The 13498-nt window shown below is 42.3% G+C and overlaps 1 protein-coding gene across 2 annotated transcripts in view; it reads right to left on the bottom strand.

Moving 5' to 3' along the window:
• XYLB (xylulokinase) overlaps positions 1–3266 on the bottom strand; it is an 82934-nt gene extending 79668 nt beyond the window's left edge. Inside the window, exons 1-3 of one of the 2 annotated variants that reach the window (XM_086466758.1) lie at positions 3222–3266; positions 1222–1304; positions 259–328 (exon numbers count right to left, since the gene is read on the bottom strand). In XM_086466758.1, coding sequence (XP_086322884.1) covers positions 259–328; positions 1222–1304; positions 3222–3266 — 198 coding nt within the window. Of the gene's footprint in view, positions 1–258; positions 329–1221; positions 1305–1788; positions 1849–3221 lie in introns of those variants that run through there. The other variant, XM_086466757.1, reaches the window with a different exon arrangement.
• Positions 3267–13498: the final 10232 nt, after the last annotated feature.

Here is a 13498-nt window from a genome sequence, read left to right as displayed (position 1 = left end):
GAAAGGATTTATGACACATACAATGCTATAATAGTAGAGAGTGAAGAAACGAACAAAACAAACCTCAAAACATTAACAACTTCCACTATGTTTGTTGATAACATTAACACCTGCATACCAAAGACATAGAATAAAAGAAACAGAACAGAAGCAAAAGGACTATGTCGATCTGAACGATGAGTTTCACTATTGCTTGGAATACATCTCCATTTCAGTAACAGCGAGGAAGAAGTTGAACTCTATAAAGCTTGTTCATACCTTGACCCACATTAGCACAGGAGAAGTGACCGTCAGTCTGTCATTGTGCATGTAGACTCCGCCTTGAGTCCTACAGAAAAACAGTATTTTCTCTTGGTAAATTCAGCATTTTTTTCCCCGTCAAGCAAAGTTCCTCAAGTTTATTAGTAAACAAAGAGAGTTTGCCACGCTTTTGTGTTAAGAGCAAGGATATGACCAGTGTTTGAAAACTGAAAAAGTAAAAGCCAGCTCCCAGCAGGTGACGTAAGAGATGTTTGACCCAATTGCAGAGCAAATAATTTGCAAGGAAAGGCTCTGATCCTGAAGCAAGATCCGTAATAGACTTCAGTGCTGACCCTGCTCATTGGCTCCATGTAATTCATAGTTATTTCTAAGTTTCCCAACTGTCACCATTAGTAGCTTGAACCTAGAAGACTAAATACAATTTCCGCTGTTAAACCATAAGGTAAATAAATGTACTTCACTGAAACTTGCGACCACAAAGGATGACATTCGTAAATCAACTGAAGTAAACAAATACTGTCATCCTATGTCTTATTGTGAGATTTGGAACCACTGAATTTGTCTTCAAATGCCTTTTAGAATTTCCCCTCACGCATTTCACTCGCTGTCACCATAGCATTCCACCCTGATACAAAGGCAGTGCTTACTTCTGTGCCCCAAAAAGAAAGTCATGTCCTCAAGTCTGAAGTCCCAAAAGAAAAAAAAAAAAAAAGGTTTATTTATAGATAACACTTTGCAGTAGATTTTTAAAATTTATTTCCTGTTGGGAGTTCTTGCCATACTTACATACCAAGGAAGGCAAGAGAACTACTTCCTTTGCCAAGTATGAAACATGAACATGGCATGACCTTTTTCCATGCCTTCACACCTATCAATGAGACCAAACAGGGCAACAGCTGCCCCACCCTGATCTCCAAAGTTCTAAATTATATTATCGAAATAAAATATTAAAAGCCTTACTTAAATTCCGGAAGGTCTTTGTCAAAATGAACATTATCCTCATAAATGACTCTCAGCTGTTCATCAACAGCAATGACTTTCAGCTAGAAGATAAAAACCAGGATGTTAACAAAAACTAACAATAATTAAATAGCACTGATAACTTATAATAATTCAATTCCCACAAATTAAATGGGAAAGATCACCCCAATCCATACCACTTGCCGAAAGTATGGACACAATTTTACATTAAACAAGTTATTATGTGAATTTCCACCATGCCATCTATTCAGCACATGTATATTTGTTTGCTTCCCTTTCCCCCACCATTTTCTCTCTCCTTAATCGCACAAGATCAAGATGCAGACATATGCTAAACAACAGCAAACACGTTACCAGGTTTGTAGTGTGCATCATGGTAACCAATTTTTACAATTTCCATAAAGAATATAGTATCTTAAAGATGCCATATGCTTTCCCCCCACCCTTCTTTTTTGCCACATCTTACCAAGGAAGCTAACAGACCTTTAGGATACCTTGAGGACCTTCCCTGCTCCCCAAATGGTGAGTAAATCAAACCCTACCAGCCTGGCAGAGCTCAGAGGGTATTACACGAGTGGATTCTGAGCAACATATGGAAAACAACATCACAAACGGGTTAACTCCATAAAGCTGAGCTTTCTTGTAAGCACAAACTAGAAGAATACCACAACCTCTCCTCCTCTATCTGCACTCAAATTCACCTAGTACAGAAGAAAAACATTAACAACCTAGAAGAAAAGCGAGAAGGTAGCTCACATTCTGCACATACTTCAACAATGGAGAGACTGCAAACTACTGCTAAAGGAACAGACAAAAAAAAAAAAAAAAAAAAAAGAACTACAAAGCCTAAGTCATCTCAAAGTGTTGTATTCAAATAACAAAGCTGTGCCTATTTTAGCCATCTTAATGTAGGGCTGTCATTTATGCACTAGCACACCTCATTACCAACCTGGTGCCCCACACTAGCTTAAAATTGGCTCTGACCCACTGCAGCTTAATTGGCTTTCTGCTTGCAGCATGGCCCCTTAAAAAACACTTGATCAACCTAACCTGGATGTGTCTTTTCAAGTTCCCAAACTTCAGCCCAGCCGTAATGAAGTGACTTATGCTCACACGCCTATTTTAAATATATTCAGGCCTATGCACAACTTGGGCAGTTTCTGTTCACAGTGTAGTTAATACCCGATTGAGCTGACAAATGAGAATTTCAAGAAGCAACCTGAGCATCCAGGTTCACAACACTACTGATCTTGATTCGCAGGAGGACACCGGAAAATCTGGATTCGGGCGCAAATCCCAGCTCCCAGCCTGCCTGATACCGCAGGCAGAGGGGTCTCCGTGCAGTCCGCATGTACGGACGGGACACAGCGCTCCTCGCCAGGATTAACTGCGTCCGTAGGGAGCGGGAAGCAGGGCATGGCAGGGCACGCAGCCTGCAGCTTCAGACAAGAGATGGGACAGAAAGGGACGAAGGATGCAGGCGGAGGGAAGGAGGCACACGAACAGCCGGGCAGATGCAGCGCCCGCGGCCCACAGAACCCTTAAATCACATTTAGCACCGGGAATTCTTTGCCATCAGCTGTGGGCGGCTGCTGGCATGCACGAACCCTCGGCACCGAGCACAGCACCCTGCACCGCCCAGCCCGGCCCTGGTGTAAACGGGGGAAACCCTGCAATGCCAGACCGGCGCTGGGAGGAGGAAGAGCGGCGATGAGCGCTGCCAGAGGAGGAGGAAGGCCTCTTCCCCTTCCGTGCCGCGGGGCAGCACAGCGGCAGGGCAGCGGCCCAGCCCGGGCCTTGCCCCCTCGCAGCTCCCCGAGGCCCGCCTGGGTGCAGCCGCCCGCACCCCCCCGCGCTTCAGCCCCGCGCAGGGCGGGCCCCGCCGGGCCCCCGGCCCCGCTGCCCTGCGCCCAGGCGCCGCCGGCCGAGAGAGAGAGAGAGGAGGGGAGGGGAGGGGCGGGGGGAGGCGGCCCCGGTACCTGCTGCGTGCTGAAATCCCAGCCCAAGTAGCAGGGAGCGGCCATGGCGCGGCGGCGCCCGGCCGGCCCTCACCCTTGCCGCGGGGCGGGGGCGGCTTGGCAGGCCCGGCCTCCCCGGGCAGGAGCCGCCGGCCCGACCCGGCGGAGCGGGAGTGCTGGGGCTAATGGGTGCCCAGCGCGGGCGAGCGGGACTAACCCCCCCCCCCCCCCATCCTTCCCTCCCTCCCACGGCGAGGTGGGGGGGGGGGTGTAGAGCAGGGAGAGGCCGAGGGGAGGTGATGCGATGGCGGCTGGCTCGGTGCGGGGCTGTCGCGGTGCGCTGGGACACGGGGATCCCCCGGGCTGCGGTGCCCAAGGGGGTGCGGGAACAGCCAAGCGGCTGCACGGTGACCGCCCGATGAACGGACGAAAACAAACGGGGCAACTTCAAACCACAGCCCAGAGGATTCACGGAATTTTAATATTCCGCTAATACGTACCAGCCCTGGTGTGGTATCGCACTCTGGTTTGCACAAACACACTTAAGGGTATTAAAAAAAATGCAGAATTGTTACTTCAGCTGAAGTTTTGTTTCGTGATTTGATTTTGTTGTTGTTGTTGTTGTCGGGAGGGTTTGGGAGGTTGTATGTTTCTGCGTTACCTGCCATAGCATCTGACAGGCTTAATCAAAAGATGGCTCATCTAAAATACTACCTTGATTGCAGAATGAAAGTGTATCTCAGCAGAGCCTTAATGAAGTCAAATAGGTTTTGCATGCCCAGGATCTTAAACTGTTTTAACAGTACAAATACTTAACTTGAAATGCCCTTTAAACTATAAAATATTACTAAATTTTGTCATATACTGAGCATTTTAAATATTCCAGGTGATTTCTCAAAGGCCTAACTGCCACAGGTTTATACTTTTGAGATTTCTAGTTATTATTGTAAAGAAAACCCTTTAAAACATTAATCTTGAAGACTCTTGTCACATTGATATTCTTGCTCAGTTTCTTGTCACATCTTTTGGTGGTTACTAAAACAATACAAACAAACATTCTCATATACTGACTTTAAAACAAATTTTACTCTACCACATCACCTTTGAATATTCTGTATTGACAGAACCTGTACTAGAAATGCAATCACAAAAATCTTTAAATAAGACACAGTTTAACTTAAAATTGTCTGAAAAATATTTACAATGTGGGAATCCATTCAAACACATAGTGGTGTTGGCCTGCATTTTAGAGTCTAATCCTGCAATTTTATCCAAATAGTTTGCAATCAGGAAACATCCAAATGAAGTAAGTGGAAGTACCAGTCTATTTAAAAATAAAGGTATGTAGAATTGTCACCCAGTTTGTAGTTTGTCGTTTTTAAATCAGATGGCCACCAGGCAGTGGTAGAATTTCCCAGCCCCCAAGGAGCTCATGCTGGATGGACTGGTCCTGAACAAAGGTCTCACTTAATCAAGAACAGGCTGTGAAGGAAAGAAACTTTTTCAAATGGCACCAAGAACTGTTTCCTTAGTGTAACTCTTACCAGACAACAAAGGACCAAAGAACACATAGAGGCTGCTTTTCCATTAATGCAGAATGTGACTGGGGAGCCAGGAGGAGAGGCTTCCTCTGCCCCTTAACTTGCTGCGTGTTTCCTACAAACAACAGATACAGAGGCTGAAGCTTGAAGTGCTGGTTTTCAAAATATAACTACTCGCAAAAATGAGGAGAAACTGAAGTCAGTTCTGAAGAAAGCCGTAAGAATGATAAATGACTTCAGCAACAGAGACATTAGTGGATTTTTTTAAATTTTTTTTAAAGGAGGTATTGGTTAGTAGAAAGGAAAAAACCAGGTTATAAATAAATAAAGCAACCTTTTGAGGATGTAAGAATCAATTACATTCTTCAGCAATCAGAAGAACAGTCCTGGATAGCAAGAAATACTTTGCTTTAATAGCACAGAAAAGTTGGGGCTGGAATAACCACCCTGGTGTTATCAGAGCTCCTTAAATTAGGAACAAGGGTACAAGACAATAGGGTAGGACAACCCACTCAAGGACAGAATGGGAATGTTAATGTTGCTGCTTTCACTCTTTATGCTTTTCTACAGAAAATCGGGAAGTTTGGAGAATCGTTGCCTTACCCAGTCATTCTGTTGCCCATCCTTCCATCAAGGCAGCGTTTTCTCAAATTTAGTTGTTTGTGGATGGAAACTGCGCATGGCTGTTCTTTGTGCATTACAGTTCATGGTTGCAAATACTACCACAGCCTTTCAAATTGTTTCTTGAAAGCCAACAGGGTTTAGCTATGCAGTTATCAGTGAGGTTGCATTCATGTACTAGTGATGTTTTAGCACCGACAAATCCAGAATTTCCAGAGGGGATGGACAAAATGCCGTTTATAATTGAAATGTCACCACTGCAGATTAACAGCTTGAGGCAGAGCACAGATTAATCACTCAAGATGCATAAAGCAGGGTAAAGGGAAAAGTGAGTTTATTCCCCTTTTCCTATTAACTGTTTCTGACCTGATGGGGAAGCAATACTTCCACGCTCTGCTAGGCCCTTGGCTGTTTGGTTAAGTTATAACTAGTACAGCAATTAATGCCTTTTTTCATTCCCCCACTGTCAAGTTAACTTGAACTTCACACTCAATTCACTGCAAATCATAAATTATTTTAACTGTATTCCATATTCCTACATACTGAGATTTTTCACTTTTTATTCTCTCTTCGAGTATCAAAATCTGCTGCTGATCTCAGTTGCACCCTGATATGAACGTAGACGTAACCGCATTCTTCAGCTTTACACAGGTGAACTCCTTCGAAAGGTGACGGCCTAACTACCACGCTTCATTATCATCATGTCATCTTAGACATGCCAACGAGAGAGAACAGATAGACCAAACCTTTGCTATAAATTAGGATTACTGTATTGACAGCAGTCCAGCTATCCTGATTTATACTGGCTACCTAATTTAATGGGGTGTGGAAGTACCACACCTTCACAGGAACTAACAGAAGTCCATGGGCAACTACAAAGCTACCAGTCCTTTTGCTTCCAGCAGTAGATGGTGGGCACCTAACTAGTTATTTTCAGTAGCAGGGCAGCCAAATATTTCTAAGTCCCAAACGGGTATTTCACATTCGCACAACAAAGTAGGTTGGCACAGCAGAAACAGCGGGACAGCGAAGAGTCGTTGCACATACAGACATCAGTTAGCACATGTGGCAACGGCAGCGGTCTGTGTTAGACCTGGCACTGTCAGGCCCACTGGCACGATTGTCCTTTTCCCAGTAAGAAATCTTGGGGCTCTTTCATTGGCCTCAGAAACGCTAAACATAGTAAGCTGGGTCAGATGAACGCCAACCTATTTGCCGAGTAACTCGATAGTCACGTGCAATGCTGCCAGTTAGGTGGGAGATGTTTACAGTGTTAAGCTCCAAGTAACACAACAGTAACACATTAACACATCACCTTAAAAAAAAAAAAAAAGTCAGGTTGAGCACTAGACCTACCTACTGGAAAGATATCTGAACAATGACAATGCTGTAAAGGTCATTCCCCTTCTACTTAGCATTGCAGGCACCCTCTTATCACAAAATCTCCAGCAATGTTTAACCAAGTACTGATAATACAAAATACCACAGTACCGTAATTTAGAAGACGAAGCTGCTGTTCTTTTTATTGAGATGGCATTATAACACCAAAAATGTTTTCCTTTCCCTCAATATGCACTTACCTGTTACAGGTACTTTTGCACATGATTTTGTGGTAACCACTGTGTTTGTCCGTACCTCCAAACGCTGAGGAGAGCTTCAGGAGTCCCTCTGTAAGAATAAGTACTTGAGGTTTTAAAGGAATGGGTCGAGGTGGCCGTTATCTGCTGTAATTTTACTGACTGTACTGTGAACAGATGAAAGTCCGAATAAAGATCCAGCAAAAGCCCTATGCACAAGTTCCACAAGAGACAGCTCAGACCGCAGGTGTTACATGGAGACCGAAGACACAACTTATTTAGGTATAGTCATTATTTACAAACTTATCGGTCGATTTAATTCTTGACATGGGCATATTCAAAATCCCAGGTATGGTACTGCATTACCCAATTGAGGCCCCTTACAGAGACATCATGAAGACTTGGCACAGGATTCCACATACACGCACATGAACAATAGGTACAAGAAAAGAATGTCAATGATGGCTCAACTACACAGTCTCAATTCTACTGCCAGTTTCACAGGTCTATTTGCAGCCTTTATTCATCATGTACATAAAATCCTCCAATTTCTGTTCCGTCGAATTCAGCAGAACATGTGTTGACTTCCGTGGGTACTGAATCAGGAACTGTGGAACTGTATCTGGTTTTACATACTCTAGTTTTACAGATGTAATTTCATTGACTCAATTAGGCTACTAGTGATTATGAAGCGCAGTACAAATTCCTCATGAGATGTCTGTGTGGCAGTGAAGTGAAGGATGTTTCTGAATAGCAAATTATTTTTAGGATACTTTCCTTCCCTGCCCAGATTTCAAGTCCATATTCATTCTCACAATAGTAATAGTACTTAACCATCCTCTTTGGAGGGCTATCTTAACTAGAGTCATTTGCAAGGCTTATTAAAGTTAACTTATACAGCCAGCAGATTTCCTTGAAGATGAATACTGAAGTGGTTTGTGTCCTAATGCTCAAAAGCAAGTACCTCAGAAGCAAGATGTTGTCATCCAGATAAAACTTTTCATTAACAACAGATTAACCAGTTCTTTCATGCTGTACTTGATTCTTATCAAACTCCACTTACAGATAAGTACATTTTATTGATTAAAAACAATCAGAGATAAACTCATTCCTACTCAAACAATGCCTGAAGTGCAAACTAATAAAGGCCAAGCCTTGCACTTTTCAGCACCATCCTGCAAGGATCAAAAATCATTTTGCAATCAAGAATGAATCAAAATCATGCAGTTTACAGGTGGAAAAATCAAGGCAGAAAATTTACATAGCTTATCCAATTCGTTTTAGACCCTGCTGGAAATTCTCCGAGTTGCTATATGTGCATTACGTCTCTTGGGAGAACGAATAAACACCGCCTGCTGTCACGTCCCAGAGCTGTAGCCATAGCTCTGTGGATAGGAAACAGTCAGAGTAGTTGGTATAGAAAAGATACTTAGGTAGCAGTACCAGAAATGTGAACTCTGCTTTTCAGTAACTGGAATTGAAGGCATCTGTAGGATCAAGGAAGCTTCACTGAATTTCTAAAATCCTCTGAAGAGGACTGTTGAAGGCCACTTGGTTCCCTCTCACCCTCTTCTCATGGACGGTTTTAGGAGGTCAAAATGGAGTAAACTTAACCATCTTATTTCTCACAGTATTTTAAGAAACCCGACAACTAAGAAGGAAGCCAGGGAAAACGTAAGGGAAGATGTCAGGGTTCATTTGTTTAAAATCTCTGACTGGTAAATACCCTCAATTTCTTCTTAGACTTTGCATATTGTCACTTTTAAAGGGGAATCTTAGAAGTTCTCGGTGGGCAGGGACAGGAGAACTACAAAATGGACAACTCCTGACCCAAAATTTGGATGCAGAGGGGGAGATTTCAGTCCTAACAATGCAGACAACCAACAGAGTGAGCAGCCCTCTAACAAAGCAAATTTCAGCATTTTAGTTTACTTTCCACAGCAGGTGACACTCCAGAGAAGGATTATTTAATCCTCAGCACCAACAGAGTTAAGACAGAAGAACAGAGGTTTATAAATTCTGCGAATGCCAGGCACAAAAAATACATACAGAACATCTGCTGCATTTAACTCCTCACAACCAGCACAGTTCCATTTGACCTAGATGAATTCAATGACTTCAGTGTGACCTCATTTACCATCCACAAAAAAAATGAAAAAAAAAATGTGGTTCTGCAAAGGGAACTGGTTAGCACCAAGTTCCCAGCACATGCAAAGCCAGATAGGTGAGTGTTAAAGGTAAAGCCCGGGATGATTGGTATGAAATCCTCAGTGCTAACTTGGTGGGCTTGATTTAAGCCTGAACAGGCACCCAGGCAGGGTGCAGGATCAGAGATGCTAGAGCTCACCACTGCACTTGGAACAATTTGGAGCTTTCTACAGCTTCTGCTTCATTCTGGGCACACCAGTGTTTTGCAGACCCCCTCCTGATCACTAGGGCTGGATCAGTGGTACTGGATTCAGTCACTTGGGAACCTCAGGGATCTAAGGAACAGGAATCAGGCAAGCCATTTTACTGCCGGTACTAACCAGGCAACCTTCTCAGACCAGCTAACAGTCACATTCCCGATTTATTTTTGATGTGCAGATAGATTGATATATACCTACATACACACACACACTACCTAATTATATTTAGATAAAGACCCCAAGGGATAAAAGGGGAAAATAGAATCCTATCAAGGAAATGTGAAAGCGGACTACATTATTTCCCAAGCTCACCAAACCTTCAGAGGGGCTTGAAGGACAGCTGGGCCACCCTCCCTTTGACACACTTGAACCCTTTCTGTCTGAAAGCCCATGAAAGGTCAGATCAGAAGAAACATCTCGAGATCATACTGAAAACTTGCATCGTAGGCTCCTTCATGCCATTAGGACAGACATGCAGAGAGCAGCAAAAAATAATCTTGCATCACCAGAAAGTCCTGTGCTCTAACTATGTAAGCAATCCCTAACTGTGGCATGCTGTAAGGTTGGGCTTTCAAATAACAGAAATATATGTGCTCTTATAAAAAAACCTAATTAGAAAGTGAACAGTTACTATCAATTCTACTAATACTGTGTGGAACTCAAATAATTGCAGCCACCCTGTTTTTACCTTTCTTTTTGTTATCACATTTTCTAACAGTCTGCATTTAAATAAATAGATAAATAAAAACAGCTAGAGAAAGCTAGAGAAAGGGGATTATCACAGTAACTGTGCCAATTAAAATCTACAGATATTTGTATTCTGTCTTTGCAACCTGCATGGACAGTGTTGGACAGGTCTATCATTCTGCACATGAACAACATGAATAATCTTATATAGCTCTGGTCTCAGGTGTGCAGTAAAATCCAGTGCTACAGGAAATGCATTCAGTCAGTTAACAATTACGAGCATTTTTAATTATCTTTAAACCAACAATTATTCCTATAAGGTCCTCCAAACAATTTTTAATAAAAAACTAATTTACTACTCACAAATTAATTAGTAGGAGATAAAATTAGTTGCATCTTATTAAATGAGATTTTGCAACCAAGGTCAAGGGCTGTAAACATCTACTTGAAGTTCTAAAAGCCATTGCTTTGGGATTATGAAGTATTCTCCTATTTTTTGCCTCAAGGAAATGAAGAATTGCTTCCACTGTGTGATGGAAGAACAGACTTAAGGGAAATACAGCACTTCAGACTTCAGTGGATAATCAAATGAAAATCACTCATAGATGGCATTTTGGACACGAGTTTGTTCAATTAAAGAAAGACAAGTTTTTACACAAACATAATCATGGCAATAAATTTTCAAAACCTATAGTACTGTTAGGAAATACACGTGCCAGCGCTAGGAACTGCCTTGACTGCTTCTAGTCCTCAGCAACCTGCAGGCCAAATGGAGACCTCAAACGTTTAAGGCTAAGGCAAACATACAATCATGCCACTCCAAGAGTGCCACCTGCTGCGTATTTTAGAAGTATACCGTGGTCTTTAGATCCAAGTAACCCCATTTAAAGACTGAATGAATAACTGATTTAAACAGAAGTCATAATTTTGCGTGTATGTATGACAATATGAAAATTTAATTTTTTTCTTAATTACTAATACCTAAACAGGCTAGAGGTACGAAGTTATTCAGTGTGGTAGAAGAACAGAACCCATGGGTAATCCAGTTTCAATATCTCAGTGGCATAACAAGGATCAGTTACATCAGCTCACTACACATCAAAACCACAAGTAACCCTATGCACTTTGTGATATCGTGTAGATTAGACCTGCAGCTCATTTTATGAATCATATCCTGGTTGCAAATTATTCACAAAACACACACGTATTTATATGTGTGTGTGTCTAGAGAGAGAGAGACACGCCTCAATAGCAAAGTACACGCCCACAAACACGTATACACACAAACATATGTATACACACACCTCTTGAGACCGAGTCAAGAAGCCCTGTTCACCAGCTTTCCCTGCAATGTATATGGGACTGGCTCAGCAAAACAAAAGCTAATCCTGTTCCTGGTTCCACTGCTCTGCTGTACCATCTGCACTTCATTTCACTGGGCATCTGGTTTGTTTCCCTGGTTTCTGGTTTTGCTGCTTACCCACGCAACTGCTTGGGAAGAGACTGCCTTGTATAATCCATTTGCGTAACTAAGTGCGATGGCTTTTCTGTGATCCTGAGGGAATGATACAGTACAAATAATTAATAATAATAATGACTTCTGATCAGATACAAACTCATTATACTTTAAATGCTCTTCTAATGAGAAGTTAAGTGTACATCTTAAAAGACAGAGCCTACACTTCATGTTCAAGGATGATGTACTGGTAAATCTTTCTGCAACACACAGTTGCAGAAGTCACTTTGAGAGGAGGTCAGTGATTCAAATAGTGTGACTGGAATTCTAAAAAGGTTGGGTAACTTTTATGACCATTAATAATGTTTGTATTGAATGCCAGCTCAAACTGTAATGAGGTTCATTAAATCTCCTGCCCCAATGTATAAACCAACTGCCTGAAGGTCCAAAAGAGGACTCCATGTGCCAACAACTCAGAACCCGGAACAAACAAGGCAGCTGAGGTACGCCTTTCTACAGAGCACTAGGTGTTTGTCACTACTGAAGGCGGAGTATCAAAGTAGATCTACCAAAGCCACGGCACACGAGAACAACTCTAACATGACACGTGCTTTCTCCAAGGTCAAGAGGGAGGCTAACTTGTAGAGTATCTACAGTGTCTGACAAAGTACGGTGTTGACTGTTCTTTCTCTGGCTAAGGCAGAAAAGGACTGCAGCTGAGGTAGGCAACACAATTTGGAAGACACAAGCGTATCGGGAAAGCAAAAGCCATTATGAAGAAGTAAGTTACAGCAGACCTACACACGTGAGCCTGCTGAGCCTTACCAAAACTCGATGCACTGCATAGAGTCTTGTCACCTGCGTACGCAAGGGATTCCCAAGATCTGCAGGGCTTGAGCCTGATTCAGTAAATCATTTATAATGCAAATCATCACATAATTTCTGCCAGTAACTGGAAAAATACAGCACGCCAGCATTCTTTCCACACACTGCCCTTTCACAATGTTTTTTTATGCAATGTTTTTCTCTGCCAGGAACACAATAGATGCACAATTCTATTAAAACTACTGTTAAATTGCATTATTTTTTCACGTACTCCTCTCTTGGGCCCTTGCAACAGTATCAGATGGACTTATTTCAGGTTCATAAACTTGCAGGTCGTAGTCCGAACATGGTCTCGTACTTTATTTGGTATAATCAAAAGCCATGTATTTTTAAAATTTGTGCCTCATTATTAGATAATACTATTACATGTGCATTAACTTTTAAAACGTGGCTTACCATGCATTTGAAGAGTTCGTTCAGCTCTCAGTAACAAAATTATTACTTCTATAGTTTATTGAATTTTACAGAAAGGCAGAAAACCTGAATGAGTCAGAGTAAGGCATTCCTATCTCCAGCCTCCCAATGCCAAGTGTCATTGCTACCTACTGTTTTGACTCTGCACCCAGGCCTGAATACTTTAATGCATTCTTAAAAGGTAGCAATAAGCACAAAATTATCAAGGTATAAGAAATCCTCCCACCCCACCCCACTGCCCTGAGAAGCGGCAGAAAAAATGAAACTGAATGAAAGTTAAGGAAGGGAGAGTGGAAAGGAAAAGACACAAAATACTTGGAAAGAAACCTGAAGAAAGATTGCCCTGGTGGATCTACTGTCCTGGGGAGGTCACCATGATAGCATCCCTTTAAGAATTAACATTACGACATAAACCAGTCTTACGCAGCCCTTTGTGCACCTGACTGTGGTCAGTGAGGTTTTGTATTTCACTGTTTTTTTTGGCAAAGCTTCATATGCTCACAGCCTTAAGTCAACATTAAATCCAACTATCCAGTTATAATCATGAACTCTGTATGCAGTAGCTCCAGACGTACCACATGAAAACAAGCTGACTGAAATCCCCAACTTCAGAGCAGACCACTACACTTCTGAAAGAAGTCACCGTACGTATTTGGAAGAAAGTTACTTCTTTATTTAGGAAGATTTCAGATGCTTCACACGTGATTTG

Source organism: Leptosomus discolor, chromosome 6 (assembly GCF_034619465.1).
Source record: "Leptosomus discolor isolate bLepDis1 chromosome 6, bLepDis1.hap2, whole genome shotgun sequence".
NCBI classification, from domain to species: Eukaryota; Metazoa; Chordata; class Aves; order Leptosomiformes; family Leptosomidae; genus Leptosomus; species Leptosomus discolor.
Note: the sequence above shows the minus strand (reverse complement) of the source record. Positions and strands in the feature narration are given on the sequence as shown.